The sequence below is a fragment of the Brachyhypopomus gauderio genome, chromosome 11 (genome assembly GCF_052324685.1).
Source record: "Brachyhypopomus gauderio isolate BG-103 chromosome 11, BGAUD_0.2, whole genome shotgun sequence".
In the NCBI taxonomy this organism is placed as follows: Eukaryota; Metazoa; Chordata; class Actinopteri; order Gymnotiformes; family Hypopomidae; genus Brachyhypopomus; species Brachyhypopomus gauderio.
Window position 1 is genome coordinate 13657094 of NC_135221.1, and position 14599 is coordinate 13671692.

The 14599-nt window shown below is 44.7% G+C and overlaps 1 protein-coding gene across 2 annotated transcripts in view; it reads right to left on the minus strand.

Annotated features, from left to right (window-relative positions):
• The window catches only part of syt9b (synaptotagmin IXb), a 45792-nt gene that overhangs the window by 4284 nt on the left and 26909 nt on the right, over window positions 1–14599 (minus strand). For both annotated transcript variants that reach the window (XM_077022154.1, XM_077022153.1), the window contains exons 2-4: window positions 9668–10034; window positions 8667–9213; window positions 788–908 (exon numbers count right to left, since the gene is read on the minus strand). In XM_077022154.1, the coding sequence (XP_076878269.1) occupies window positions 788–908; window positions 8667–9213; window positions 9668–10034 (1035 nt within the window). The remainder of the gene's footprint in view (window positions 1–787; window positions 909–8666; window positions 9214–9667; window positions 10035–14599) is intronic.

The following is a 14599-nucleotide window of genomic DNA, read 5'->3' on the forward strand; positions in this document are numbered from 1 at the left end:
ACATACTACACTCACCTCAGAGCAGGAAGAGTAGCTTAGAAAAGCACTCCAGGACATCAGTATTCAACTCTTACTACAGTCAAAGCAACTCTCAAACCTTCAGACTTCTCTGCTTGCAAAAGTACTGAAAGGAATAAATGTGCTGAATCGGCATGTTTGTGTGTTACAAACAAAAACAAAACACAAACAGAGGGTTTTTTCAGAATGATATTAATGACATCACAGTTTGCTCTTTGCTGGTTAAACAGGACTTTTGACCTCAGAAACTCTTGCCATCAAACTTCACGATGCTGTTGCTAGCTGGAAACTTGATATGTTAGCATCTGCTGATTTAACCAACTACAAAATGTTTTGCTCGACTGTTATTAAAATACGACTTTGGAACACCTTTTGTTCAGATTTGAATGTTCACATGATGTAAAGAACATGTGATTGTGCTGATTGACGTGCTGACAGAGTAGACCAGAGATCAGCTGAGCAAGGAATCTGAAAACAGTCATATCATATATACATATATACACACACATTTACATATGTAACGTTACATATACTTTGGTAAAGTGCAAACTAAAGTACAAATAAAGTAAAGAAGAGGTGTTTACTTACTTTACACCACTGCTTTGGGAATAATGTCCCACATTTTATGGGAAATAAGTAGCATAAAAGCCCCAGCTGAAGTAAACAGGCTTTTAAAGCAAACAGTGGCCCGTTCTACCCCATATCTCACTGAACCCCGGACCCGGCCAGCCGGTAATATCATGACGATTCTAATGAAGACTCGCCGTACCGGAGGCTCCTGTGATGTCCATGGCTTTTAAGTTCCTGGCTTTGATGATGGTGATGGTCAGACGGCCAGCGGTTGGAAGGTAGCAGAGAGAAAACATCAGCTCGCCTAAGTCCACGTTATCCTGTACAATCACCACACACACGCAACAGTGAACACGGCCTTTAACCTTGAAAAATAAAGTGTGTAAACAAACCAGTTTTGACAACGTGTAACTACTGCTTAAGGAAAACATCTAACATCTTATCTATGATGTGACATACTTCTGACAATACAGGGTATTTACTTATTGTGTGTCACTATTTATGCCTGATCATGAAAGCAACTGCTGTTGCAGATAACCTGCTGTACTTCATAAGTCATTAGGCACATGCACACACACACACACACACACACACACACACACACACACACACACACACACACACACACACACAAACACTGACACCAGAAAACAGTATCTCAGGACTGGCTCACAGTTTATTATCAGCTCAGCACTGGATATATAACAGCATTCTCTACCACTTTTGCTGGAAAGTGTCAAAACCCAACAAGCTGGGAATCGCTGACAGGGGGTGGGCACACAGGACCAACACATCAGGCCCGGAGCAGACCTACAGTGCCGTCCTGCAGGTATCTGATGGGCCCTGGGACTGGGTGGACTGACACTGGGTTGAAGCCGCCAGTACGTTGCGTGGCGTTTTGAGAGGCGTTCCCCACATCAGGAAACCCTGCTCCCCTGCTTTAGTTGTTCACTTCTCACCCTCAAGCGGAGACCTGCTCTCTAATTAACACCTTTCTTAAAATAGCACAATTTTCACAAGAACACACCAATTCTTTTTCCTTTTTTTTTAAATTGGGAAAATGCTAACAGAAAATAATTGATTAAGGACGGTCGAGGGAGGAGAACTCGGTACTTGGCTTGGAATTCTGGGATAGCAGCTGGCTTGGGTTAAAGTGGTTGTGAAAAGATTCCCATTTTCTGAAGATGAATACAAACTTTCCATTGAACATAATTGCTATGATTTACGGTCAAAGGCAGCAATAGGGGGATGAAAAGAGTTTCCTGGCTGAGAGGATCAATGTGTTCAGAGAACTTCAGGCTTGTTCTTTAAGCCTGTTAGGCATCACCTGCCACATGCCTGCAGGTCCATGCTGGAGTACGTACGACTCCAAAATGACCTGCGTCTGGATGAGCAGTGATTCCGACGTGTTTTCTCGTTGATAGGCAGCTAAATCGTGTTTTCACGAGTCATTTGTACTCATGTTTTTAATAATGAGAGGGAGATTTTGGCAGGACTGCTGTGCACCTTTGCGCTGAAACATCTAAGACAGGTTCTTGATAGGTATTCTGTGGATCTACAGTAACCCTCTACCCTGGATGTCACTGCTGACTTTCTGCCCGCAGGTGAACTACTGTCCAGGCGGAGCACAGACGCAGAGCCGTGTTGCCATGGCAGTCCCTCTCACCCTACTCTTATCTCGTCGGGCACTGTGGAGGTGCTGCTGGTTTTCTACGCGTCAACATCACTGTGTTCGCACTGGTCTCCCCCCCAAAAAAAGCAGGACCTGCAGTCAGAAGCTTAGCGCTTATGCAGAGCCGGTGGAGAACTAACTCAGGGTGTCCATGGCAACAGAGTGGGATGTATTTTCCACCTGTACATCTGGAGTGGAGACGTGAAAACTTTATTGACTTTATTAAATTGTCCGTTCATCTGAAGCTGTATTAGGTTATTAGATTACACTAAGACCTGCACACTGCTGTTTTAGTGCTAGGTCATAGCACTGATTTCCCTACTGTTTCCGATCTGCACATCGATGGAGTCAGACAACAGGGCAGAGGAAATGGAGATGAAAGTCATTAAGCCGTACATGAGGTATAAATCACTGTGCCCAAAGTCTAAATGGTTCTCTAATGCGCAGAGCTGCCCGGTCAGTCCCAACCACACGGCTGCCAGAACTTCCACACTCTCCCAGTTCATCACCAGTGTATGTTAGTGGGAAACACTCCACTCCAAGACCGGGCTGGATGGTAATGTGGCTAAGAGCAAATCAGTACCATGTTTATTACTAAGATCGTGATCACGCTAAGCCGTATTAATGCCTTCAGATACAGAGGCCTAAGTGCCATGGCGGTTCCTTACTGAGATCTTGAGGTAGAATTTCTGTTGTTCTGCAATAAAGCCTATCTGGTAAACATGAAGGAATACTTCCCCAAACACAGCGCTAATGACACTATTAGTGACTCAAGGCTATTTCTACTGAATACCATTTGCTCTCTGTACTTTCTTAACATAGCCATAAAACGTTCCTTCCATTTTAAGCAACTTGGTGCAGTGTTCTTGTAATCAATCAAAATGTTACCATGTTTCAGCTCAACACAGAGGTCCAATCTCTACAACGTCACTGAGCTTCCAGGGCCTTCGACTCCTGTCTCACACATCCTGTAATCTCTACCTGCATATAACCCCAAAGCTCAAAGGGCCTGTTACGATAAATGTGCCCTCTTTTCTGCACAACTCTGAGGGCTTCAGGGCCTACAGGTTCCTCTAGCAGCAGGATATTTCATTTATTATCCTTGGACCGAAAGGTCACACGACTCTGACTGCAGAGAGGGCTTCATTATCGGACTGGGTCCCCCCTGACTGAGCCTGGCGGGTTCGGAACTGTGTTCATTACCACCCAGCAGGGAGCAGTAGTGGTGGGGCCCGTTTGCTACACTACAGCACCTTTGAAGTAGATCAGCTAGGCACCGCTACATACAGTTAAATACACTAGATTGCTTAGACACAATAGGTCAATTAGATATATCCAATGGTGCAAATCTATTTCCAGCATAGCTCGCCTGACATGCATGGCTGGGAGCTGCTTTAGTGTAGACTGGGGTGGTCCAGAGACTCCTGCTTGCGGTGACTTGGTCACATTCTCTTTTATGCACTACCGTTTCCTTCCTGTGGTGGCAATTCTGTGATCCTGGCCAATCAGGAATTGGAGATTTGAGCATAATCACAGAGGCAGGAATTCTGTTATGCCGCCAGTACTATTAGGAGATAATGGTAATGTCCTAATGTTGCCCTGAGTTCTGATCCTACCTCGCTTACCTCAAATGTATTTCTAATTTGTAACATTTAAGCTTACCCTGCCATTTGCGGGTGAACTATGTGTTGTTGACCAAGTACAGCATCTAATCTAAATATATTATGATATCACAAACACTCAAATACTACAAAATAAAAGCACGCGGGGGAAGAGGCATGAATGTATCTCCCTGAAAGTCTGTGCGGCAGGAGTTCTGATACAGACAGCTACAGTGTCACTCTGGAAATTGAATTTGAGTGAATCTCGCTTGCTGGAGAAATGGTTTGGCTGAGATCCGCAAATTGACAGTAATCACACCAAGAAAATGGCTGGTGGTGAAGGGTGGAGGTGATTTCAGTAGAACGGGCCAACATATACGGGTTATACAGCCAGCAAATGGATGCTTTTGACCATGTGGGTAGTACAACTTTGACATCCATCCAAAGGAATGCCTTGTGTTTGTTGTAATACACCGCACAGACTTTGTTGTTCCTTGTGAGGTGCAATTAGTCTCTAGCGAAAGACTACCATCAATAATTGGCTTTTGTTAGCATCATCTTTAACAGTGAAACTAAAAACCCTCATTAGCAACAAGAGTGATGGAGTCCGCTGTTTTTCAGCAAACTCTAATCAGGAAAAGGAGCAACCGTTTTAGATCAGCACGCATTCGGCCTGCCTGGTTATTATGACAAATGAGTTACCTGGTGTAGCCGGAGCCCAGACAAGGACACGGACCAGGCGTGCCGAAGGATTCATCTCAGGCTATCTGCTCTGCCTCTAGAATAAGTATCAATTTAATAATTTAAATGGATCGATTTAATATAGTGTGTTAGTGATGGAAAGGACAAAGTGACATTTCACGCCTGGGTCACAGCGTCTGTGTATTACCCAACATGTACCAGTGAGCTCACGTTCGCTCTGTGTGAGACAGCGCTTAAGGTCCGGACCTCGGGATCCCACCCTTTCCTTGCAGGCGGGCTGATTCAATCACGCCCTTCCATCCATAGACTATAGGATAACAGTCGCCTCTATTCGCACAAGCACTTAAATCAAGTCAGTGGTGGAATTATGGTCACTCGCGCGCCGTCAATGAAATTACGGAGCAGTTGTGAAGAGGTTCAATATGGCTGAGGCAGTCTATCTTGTGCGATTATCCTGACTCACAAGTCTCTACAGAGCATCTTCAACCTTTCTACGCTTGTCCGATGGCCTTTTAAAGAGACACTTCAAGAAAAAATGCTTACGTTATTAGCAATGAAAGAAAGCAAGTAGAGGCCACTTAGCATGATCTTTATGTGCAGTGGCTACCCAGGCCCCATTAGCGCTCATTAATTGAAAGTCACATTAGTGCTTCTGAGCAAGACATTCATTTGCGCAAAGGAGGACTAACCGTGACATGGCAGAGTGCATCGGAGTCCGACAGAGCCACATGGACGGAGGAGAACAAAGAGAAGCAAGAAAAATCAGAACAAAAATCAAAGGCTGTTACGTACAAGCTGGTGATTAAAGCGCTTATGGGGCCTAATGAGCATGTGATATGAAGTCCAGGTGCGTTTCAGGAAGTTTCGGCGACCTCCGTTAACTTTGGATCAGATCAAGCTGCAGCCCTCTGAACAAACGGTGGTGTGTGAGAGGTGCTTCTGCAACACACTGAACTCCTCAGGAGGGTTGTGGACCGGAAGGATTTCTGTCATCTTAATAAGATCAATGAATGAATACATAGATAAGTCATGAAATCATGCACAAGTGCTACATAAAAAAAAAAAAAACTTTTGATGTCTTTGTACATTTCATTAGTTCCTCCAGAAATGTCATTTCTCAGAGAAAATGTCTCTTCTGCAAAGGTGAATCTCCCTGACAGCTCATTCGGTGGCACTACATCATCCTGAGCGACCTTTATTCTTCCGGATTAGTGATTCTTCAGTGTCTGTCTGTCTCTCTCCTGCTCTCTCTCTCCCTCTCTCTCTCCTTCTCTCTCTCCCTCTCTCCCTCCCTCCCTCTCTCTCCCCACCTTCCCCAGCTCTAGCTGAGAGAAACAGGTTGCCCTTTACATTCATTAATTAGCTTGTGTTTTATTTATAGCTGATCCAGAGATTACAAGACAAACAGATTTGACCAAACATTGCTTTCAGCATCACATCACTGCTACATCGTGATATTCAACCTCACAAAACAGAGACATTAAAGCCAGAAGAATTTATGTAGTGTTTGGAGAACATTATAATTTTATCTCATGTCAGGTTCTATCCTGTTAATGTTAGACAGGTCTAACTTTAATATCAGTATGTCTTAAATGTCATGAACCCCGCCTAGCTCCCTAACACGGAACAAGAAGTGGAAAATGCACAGTGCACCAATGAGAAGATCCCAAGAGATCGCGTAGGAACCAGGCGTGGATAGCAATGATCATCTTCTCAGATCTACTTCTAAACCGTCTTGTTTTTATGAATGCATTCATCCCCTAATAGGCTCCCATTGCCTATATGGGATGTTAAATAAGGCCTCTAGAAAATTATTTATGCATTTATGTATGTACAGTTCCAGCTATAGGAGGTCCCCTGCCACTCCATGGAGATACAACCCAGAAACGAAGGGCGAGATCTCCCTGTGATGTGTGCTGTTGGCCTCAAGCAGGGCTCCTGGCCCCTGGACCCGCCAACCTCTACAGGAAGCCCCAGCACTTTTAATCACAGCCCTAAAACCAAACCTCTTAGAAATATGGGACCGAAAAGAGCCGTATCAAAATGATTACAGATCTTTTCTGCTAAGCTGACGTTAACATTTAGCAAAGGAGCATGAAAAAACACAAACAAAAAAGATGTACAATAAAATGGCTTGTAAAACAGTGTTGGATATGATACAATACTCAGCTGTGTTTGAGGGCATCTACAGTGCTAGTGTTCCTTTGGGACTACAGTTAGTCGGTAGTCAGTTAGCTTCACAGAGCTCCTGGCCTAGTAGAGTTGTTCTTCTGCTGAAGACCATACATCTAGAGTAACAGCATCCTGTCATGGTGAAGACAGACTTCCCACATTGCATGTAGGTCACAGATCCAAACAGTGCTCCATGTACTATCATTAACCCTGCATACGAAGTATATTTATGCCTTCCTGCTCTTGAAGCAGGAGTGTGAACTACCAAGGTGTGTATTTTAGGGTGTTGGGATGTTAGAAGCATCCAATAAAGGTTTGTCGGAGCTCGTATGTCTGACAACAACAGCTGCCCACAGACGGTGTGGATGACTGCATGATGAAAACAGATGCCCCATTGGCACTGATTGGCTTAGCTGTAATCTTCATTAAACTCATCTAGCTCTAATTAACAATAGCCATGCCGCAAAAATCACGCTTTGCTTACATTTCTGCATCTGAATTTTGGAAGCAACATGCTTCCATGTCCATCAAGTTTAGAACCAGTCCAGTTCTTCAAACAGTCTTGGACTGATGATATCACACGGGTGGAGAGAAAAACAAACCAGCATCAAACTGGTCCAATTATAATTTCACAGCCAAATATCCCATTTCCAACTTTACTGCCTACAGACAATACGTTCAGACGACTTGCCCTGGGTGTAACATAATAGTGAATGATGACACTAATGAAGAAATGATGAAGAAATAATCAATTTCAAAGACGCCCTGAACTCATAATGACACTAATAAAACATTCCCATTCAATTCCATTGCTCCATCTTTCTCTGCTCCACCCTTCTTAGATCAACTTTGTCTTTCTCCAACGTCAGCTGCTCAATAAACTGGAGATGCTGACGTGACAGTTGGTTTCTCCAGCCTTTTAACATAACGTCACTGAGGAAAACACGCTGGATATTGAATGACGGTCGACAATTAAGTTGCATTTAAAGCATGAGTTCTGCTGTATTCTCTTAGTCCAGGAGATGCGTATGAACCCACGGTGAGATTATTGCTTCAGAGGGCAACACACCTGTAAACTTCTGACAGTCTAGACCGAAACTGGCAGCAGATATTGATTTGTATGTAACAACTAGATTCAGCTGTCAGATGACTTTGTTGCTAGGGCAAAGGTCCATCTACAACAAAGTCAAAGGAGAGAACAGGGCCATACAGACCATCCTTGCTTGATCGAATGGCACATCGACTTTGTGCTTAGCTGTTAAAATGCACAATTTTGTTTGATTCTTCCCCAAGTTTGTTTATCTGAACCCATCACTTATATCAGTACACAAATTCCTTTCATAGATTTCCAATATGGCTGTGAGGGCAAGATGAGGACAGTTCTGTCTGGTCACATATATGTGCTCTGTGCACCATTCAAAGCCTCAATGCTGGAGAAGATTAAAAACCATTTCATTCATTTATTTCAACACCCTAAATGTAAATTTAATTAGAGGGTTTTTTTTTACATAATCCTAGAGTTTGTAAGTGTCCATTCTATGTTTACTTAATAAATAATTAAGGAAAACGTGATGAATATTGAATAGTGGTTGATAATTAAGTTGGATTTAGTGCATTGATCCTGCTGTATACTTTTACTCCTGGAAATAAAATCTGTATGAAACCACTTTGAGAATATTGCTGTAGAGGTCAACACACCTGAGAGCTTCTGATAGTCTAGACCAAAACAAGCAGCATTATCAGAGGATCTGAGAGGGATCTGAGAGGGGTCTAAGAGGGGTCTGATCTTTTTTCAATGCACACACACACACAAACACACACACACACACCTGACCCATTCCTACACTGTGGCACATTGAAAATACAGGGCTTGGCAAATGCACAATGGGGCGTGGTCTATAGCTGTACACTAGCCGGTAGAAATGGCTTACCGCTGTAACGTAGAGGATTTCTCTGCAGAGTTTAGTTTCCCCAGGAAAGTCTGGCAAGTCCAGGAAGTTATCCACCACAACCTGGCCAATGAGGTCATGGCGTGAGAAGCGGTCGAAATCGTAGACGCTGAAGTGTAGCTTGCGTGCGGGCAGCTCCGTGTACGCCACAGGGAAGAGGAAAACCTCATCGAACACGGGGTTGAGAGTCTTACGGTGCACTTTGGTCTGATGCTTAGTCTTGCGCTCGGGCAGAAGGTAGATCTTCACGTACGGGTCTGAGGTTCCTGAGAAGTCCTTGGCAGGCAAATCCTCAGCCTTGTGGATCTTCACGATGAGCTGCTCTAGATCGCAGTCGTACTTGACGATGAAGTGAAGGCGTCCACAGTCGTTCGCCCGCCGCCCGTCCTCGCCGTCTACCGAGCGCTGCTTGTAGAGCTCCGGCTTGATCCGACCCAGACCCGGCCCGGACAGGGACTCCTGCCTCTGGAACTGGGCTGGGTTAAAGTCAGGGTTGGAGAGGTTCATTTGCCTCCGGATGGAGTTATGCCTGCAGTGGGAAGACCATGAGGTGTTCATAATAGTGCCACATTGATCTTGGGCTAAAACTGCGAGAGCCTTAATTATTATGGCAGCGGTACAACATGTGCTATGCAGCCAGGAGGGATGATGATCATGCAGAATAATAAAAGGTTATTGTGTTTACAGGATGAGCAATATCAGATCAGTTGATAAAGCTCTGTAGGAGGGATAATCAAATATTTCAAACAAAAGCTGCATTTCTGCACCCTTGTCTTAATACATTCAACCACCTGTGTTACAGTTTGTCAGACAGATGAACCCCTATTACACAAATCAGTTTGGACTCTATTTCAATTTCTTTTTTGTCTAGTACACAAGTGCCTAAATTCAGCGCTGCGAGGCAGCAGTTTATCTCTCTTTGAGGACTTCATCTGTATCCCTCTGTTCTCCGAGTTCAGCCCGTGTCGTGGCCCGGGACCTACCGGACAGATGAGGTCGGGTCGGTGACCTGCCTCTGAACGCGGGCCATGTGCGGGGGGTTGTGCTCCCTGCCTGTGGTCTGCACCTCCAGGTGGATGTCGGGCGACGTGTGGCTGATCTTCATGGCCGAGTCTGGCACCAGCGTGGAGGCAGACGGGTCCTTGGCGAAGTCGGCGCTGTACTCGTGCTCCAGGGTCTCGTCGTCGGTCAGGACGGCCCGCCGCTCGCCCTGTGCCTCCCGCAGCCAGACAGGCAGGAAGCGATCCCGCCATGGCAGCCAGAACAGCTTCCAGGTCACGAAGAGCGAGACGCCAAACAGGGCCAGACCACATGAGGTCACTAGCAGGGACAGCAGACTCACGGACACATCTGACCCCACACACACACACACACACACACACACACACGAGAAAGAGCTCATCTTTTAATGCTAAGAACTAAACAAATGCAAGCAACATCAAAGCCAAGGTGTCAGAGTGCCATCATGCTCTAAAAAACATATATATAATATTATATAAAGGAATCAAGAAAACAGTCCTTTATATAATGCACTTCATATACTTACATTGCACTTCAAATATCACTGTCAGACAGTGAAGTAACCGTGCACAACTTTAATGCTCACTGATTTTGCAGTGCTCTGATAGGTTGCATGTGTGCCAGTGCAGAAGGCTAATCTCACACAGTTAAACCCCCCACCGCTTATGTAGCTAAGACTAGTTTATTTGCTGCAAGAAAAATTTTATTGAACTTGAAACACAACCCGCCTTGCTGATTCCAATTCAGCCATTCTTGAAAAAGTGAAGACAATAAACGGCCCATGCAATTAAACATTTCAAACATACATCTCACCAGCCGTATGACCATATTCACTGGCTAAAGCAGGTCAAATAAATGATACATGCAATAACTAGATCTTTTGATTCCTTCATATTAGCATAATATCCACAGTCTTGAAATGTATATACGTGTCTACAGTCTGAATGAGCGTTTGGCCCTATGCTGCAGCCCAGTGGAAGGTCTTTAACCGTAGGCAGCTGTCAGCAGGCTGGAGGTTCATGGGTTGTTTAACAGGGCACAGGAGGGGGAGGAGGAGATCTTATTATGGGAGGATATGGTCAGGGTGGAGAGAGTGCACTACCATCAACAAGGGCTGAACGAACAGCGCGTGATCTCCTGTGTGGAACTCTCACAATCTGTCTCTCAGTCTTTCTCCATCTCTCCCACTCTCTCCCTCTTCATCTCTCATTCTCCCAAACCCATTATTCTTACCCAATCACTCCTCCCTTTGGTTCCCCCTTTCCCTCCATCATCTCTGCCTCCCCTCTCTCTCTCTCTCTCTCTCTCTCTCTCTCTCTCTCTCTCTCTCTCTCTCTCCTTCTCTCTCTCACTCTTTCCTTCTCTCTCACTCTCTTTCCTTCTCTCTCTCTCCTTCTCTCTCTTTCTCCTCCTCTCCTCCTGTCCCTCTTGCCCACACTCTTTTCCTCCTGTCTTCATTCATGCCATCTGGCCATTCTCGAGGGACAATCTCTCTGAATTAGGCCACACAGACAGTGAAAGGCTTTTAGTGAGGACTGAATGGGTCTTAGTCACACTCCACACTCCCCCTCTTCCTCTTCTGGATCTATGGAGTCTCTGTCCACTCTGTTCCCATTAGGGTGAGAAAAGACAGAAAAGACAGGGCGACTGAATGCAGTGTTCCTCCAAACCATGTGATTAAATGAGGCATTCTTTTATGAATACTTGTAAACACAGCCCCACGTGGCGGGAGATGATACTATATGGGAGCAGGAGAATGAGCTGCTGCTCATGGGCAGTGAAGCACCATCATTACATCAGACATCAGACATCCCCTTTAACAAAAAAGCATCATGGAAGAAGATTGTTGCACGGTGAGCGTTGATGGTAATTTCTACTCTCTGCATTTCGGGCTGAACAATGTTTAATCTTATTGACAGCCAAGTGTCCATAAAGCAATCAGATCAACATGTCAGGTAGTTGTCTGCTTTGAGAGACCTACTGGATGACTGACAGATGGCAGACAGGTTGATGAACCCCAGGGCATGTGGGCACCCAGCCAGCTGCGGTGTCACAGTGTCTCAGATGTAGGTCATTGTGCCATTAGTACCCAAGGATGATGCAGCATCTTATTAGGGTTTCTTTGTGCCTTTCATACCACAACAGGCCCTGAATACAAGTTCCAAAGATCTCCATTCTTCACAGAACTATTGTGGAATCAGCAGTTCAGTTCACTCTTTTTGCCCACTGGAGTATCACAGGGCGAGACTGACAAATGAGTCTGGGATCCAGGTGTATATGGTCAAGCTCCCAAATGCACAACTACTTGGTCACAGGACAACCACAGTCAATCTTGTGAATATCAAAGGACAGACTCAAATGTGCCCTTTAATAAATGTTGTTGTGACATTGACTAGAATAGGCATCTGAACTGTGCTTTGACTGAAACATATATCTAGTCAGTGCTGCTTACTCTTAGAGCTCATCTGCACAGCTGTAGGAGTTGGGCGTGACTTTCTGATGACAGGCGAGTGAAGGGTGCTGAAGTAGCCAATCAGATACCATGATGCTGTTTAATGCTAAGGTGAATTTTCCCCATGCCAGCTTCCAGTGTGCCAACCGGGGTCAGTTTTGTTGCTCGCCCAGTCAATGCTAGCTCCATTTGTGAGGGCTCTCGTGGGCAGAGCAGGAGCTGAACTCTGTGCTCATGGGATTCATCTCATGGTCCATTTGTGTAGAGCATATAGGGGTAGAGATGCTGATCTGGTGTCAGCATAACCACAGTGGTTAAGCAGGGCAGACAGAGTCTGGGCAGGTCCCAATTCAGTCCTCCTTTCGTGGGTTATACCTGTAACCCCTGTGTTTCCTTTTATAATTCTCCACAGTGTAATCTGCCTAATTACATGCAGCGTCACAGCCACAGATGGGGAGCTGATTTGATTCTGCACGTGCCGCTAATTGCATGTTCAGGATGGAGAAAAGACGAGACACGTTAAATTGCTATAAAGTAATCTCCATAACAATTGTATTGTTGCAAAGCAGTGGACACCCTGTGGCTTCAGCCCTAAAATGATTAATTTTTTTATTATTGGCTGTGTTCATGTAAATTTGGAATGACTTGTGGATGAGTAGCCCAAGATTAGCTTCAGATAGTACTCATATCCCATTCACACACACCTAAACTGGCCAATGGAAATTTCACTGACACTTAGACTAGCCAATGGAAAAGTTAATGACATATGGACTAGCCAATGGGAAAGTTTCTAGCAAGTTAACTGAAAAGGAGCTCAAGAACTGAAGATCTCAGTCGACTACATTTACTGCACTGAAATCATGAGAAGACACTTCAAGCACATAGATGAAACATGTAATCAGAAACATGCTTCAGCTAGTGCCGTGTCTGCAGTATATCTGTGTCTGCAGGATATCTCCTCAATGCGATACCTTATCCATGCACATAGTAGTCACACACAGTGACGATAGCCATCAGAGTCAGTTATCAAGTGCTGCTACTGCAGTGTATCACAGAGAAATGTGAATGACTTTATATTATTTCTCAAGTACTTCAAAGTTAAATCCTAAAGTGTCTCAGAAAAACAGGCGGTTTCAGATACTCCCAACTTTAACTGGCCGGAGGGCAAATAAACAGATCTGTTTAATACCAAGATCAATAAGAAGGAGGAGGAAATAAATAAATAAAGACCAAACTGTGCTGTGCAGATACAAAAAACAAAAAAAAAACATCCAAAACTGGAGAAAAATGAACACATCTGAAGTATAAAACATTGGCATGTAATGTTTCTTCCACTAGCCACGCAAACTTCTTGTACAGTTCTTAGGTAAAAAACCAAAGGTATTCTGGGTAATAGTGATGCTAAGCGGTAAGACTTGGTCTTGCTGGCCACATTTAGCCGTCTGTGATTGAGCTGACTCTTTGCACGCTTTTACTGTGGCCGGCCATTCACGGCAACACTTGCACTGAGTGGGTTTGTTGGCTCCCCCAGGGAGCATCTTCCTAATCTCATTAGACGGGGAAAAGCGGGTAAACAGCATAAAAGGTAGCTTTGTTCATGTGTTCCGCCTCATTAACATACCTTTAGAGTGTTACTTCAAAGAGCTTTCTGTGTGTCAGTCTTCACCCACACCCCACCCAGTGCTCTAGAAACTAGAGCACAGAGCAACACTGTGTTCAGTGCAGAAGAAGAAAACCCCCAGCACACACTTGAGGCCATCGTGTGTGTTTCCCCAAAACTTTGATGAACAACTTGGGATTCAAACATTTGGAATCTTAATACCACTTCAAATTCCAACGTGATACCGAAAAATGTTCCTTCTCCCACATACTCCGTATTGGATCTCCTCTCTCTACTCTTATCTGAAGCACCTCCAGTGAGATGTGATTAGTCTAGGCTTACTGGTCAGAGTTGTAGTAGGTGGGCGGGGCCAGTGTCAGGAACAGATGGGAGAAGATGCGTGAGCTTTCAGAGTGAGTTGTCTGCAGACAGCGTTGTTTTTGGAGCACTCTGTGACGACTTCGGAGAGAAAAGGGGTTGTATTTATCCTTCAGTGTTTTCTTTAAGAAAGGGTGTGCATGTAAAGATGAGCACCGGCTGAAATATCTGAAATATATGGAGTTGCATCATATAGTGCATATAAAAAGAGAAAAAGTTCACACGGTTCACTTCAGCAGCAGCCGGTTCTGACACCTCTGTCAACTGCTGATCTAAATTTGAAGGTGAGACCTTTATTGCTATAGAAGAAGAAGTACATTGTGGGTTGGGCTGATGGATGGACAGACGTTTCTAGGCAGAGTTCAGACGAGTCAAATCTCATCAAACTCTCCCCAAACTGGCACACTGGGTGTTCGTCAACCAGAATGCGGTGAATAGCTGTGATCTACAGAGTTGGGATTGCCT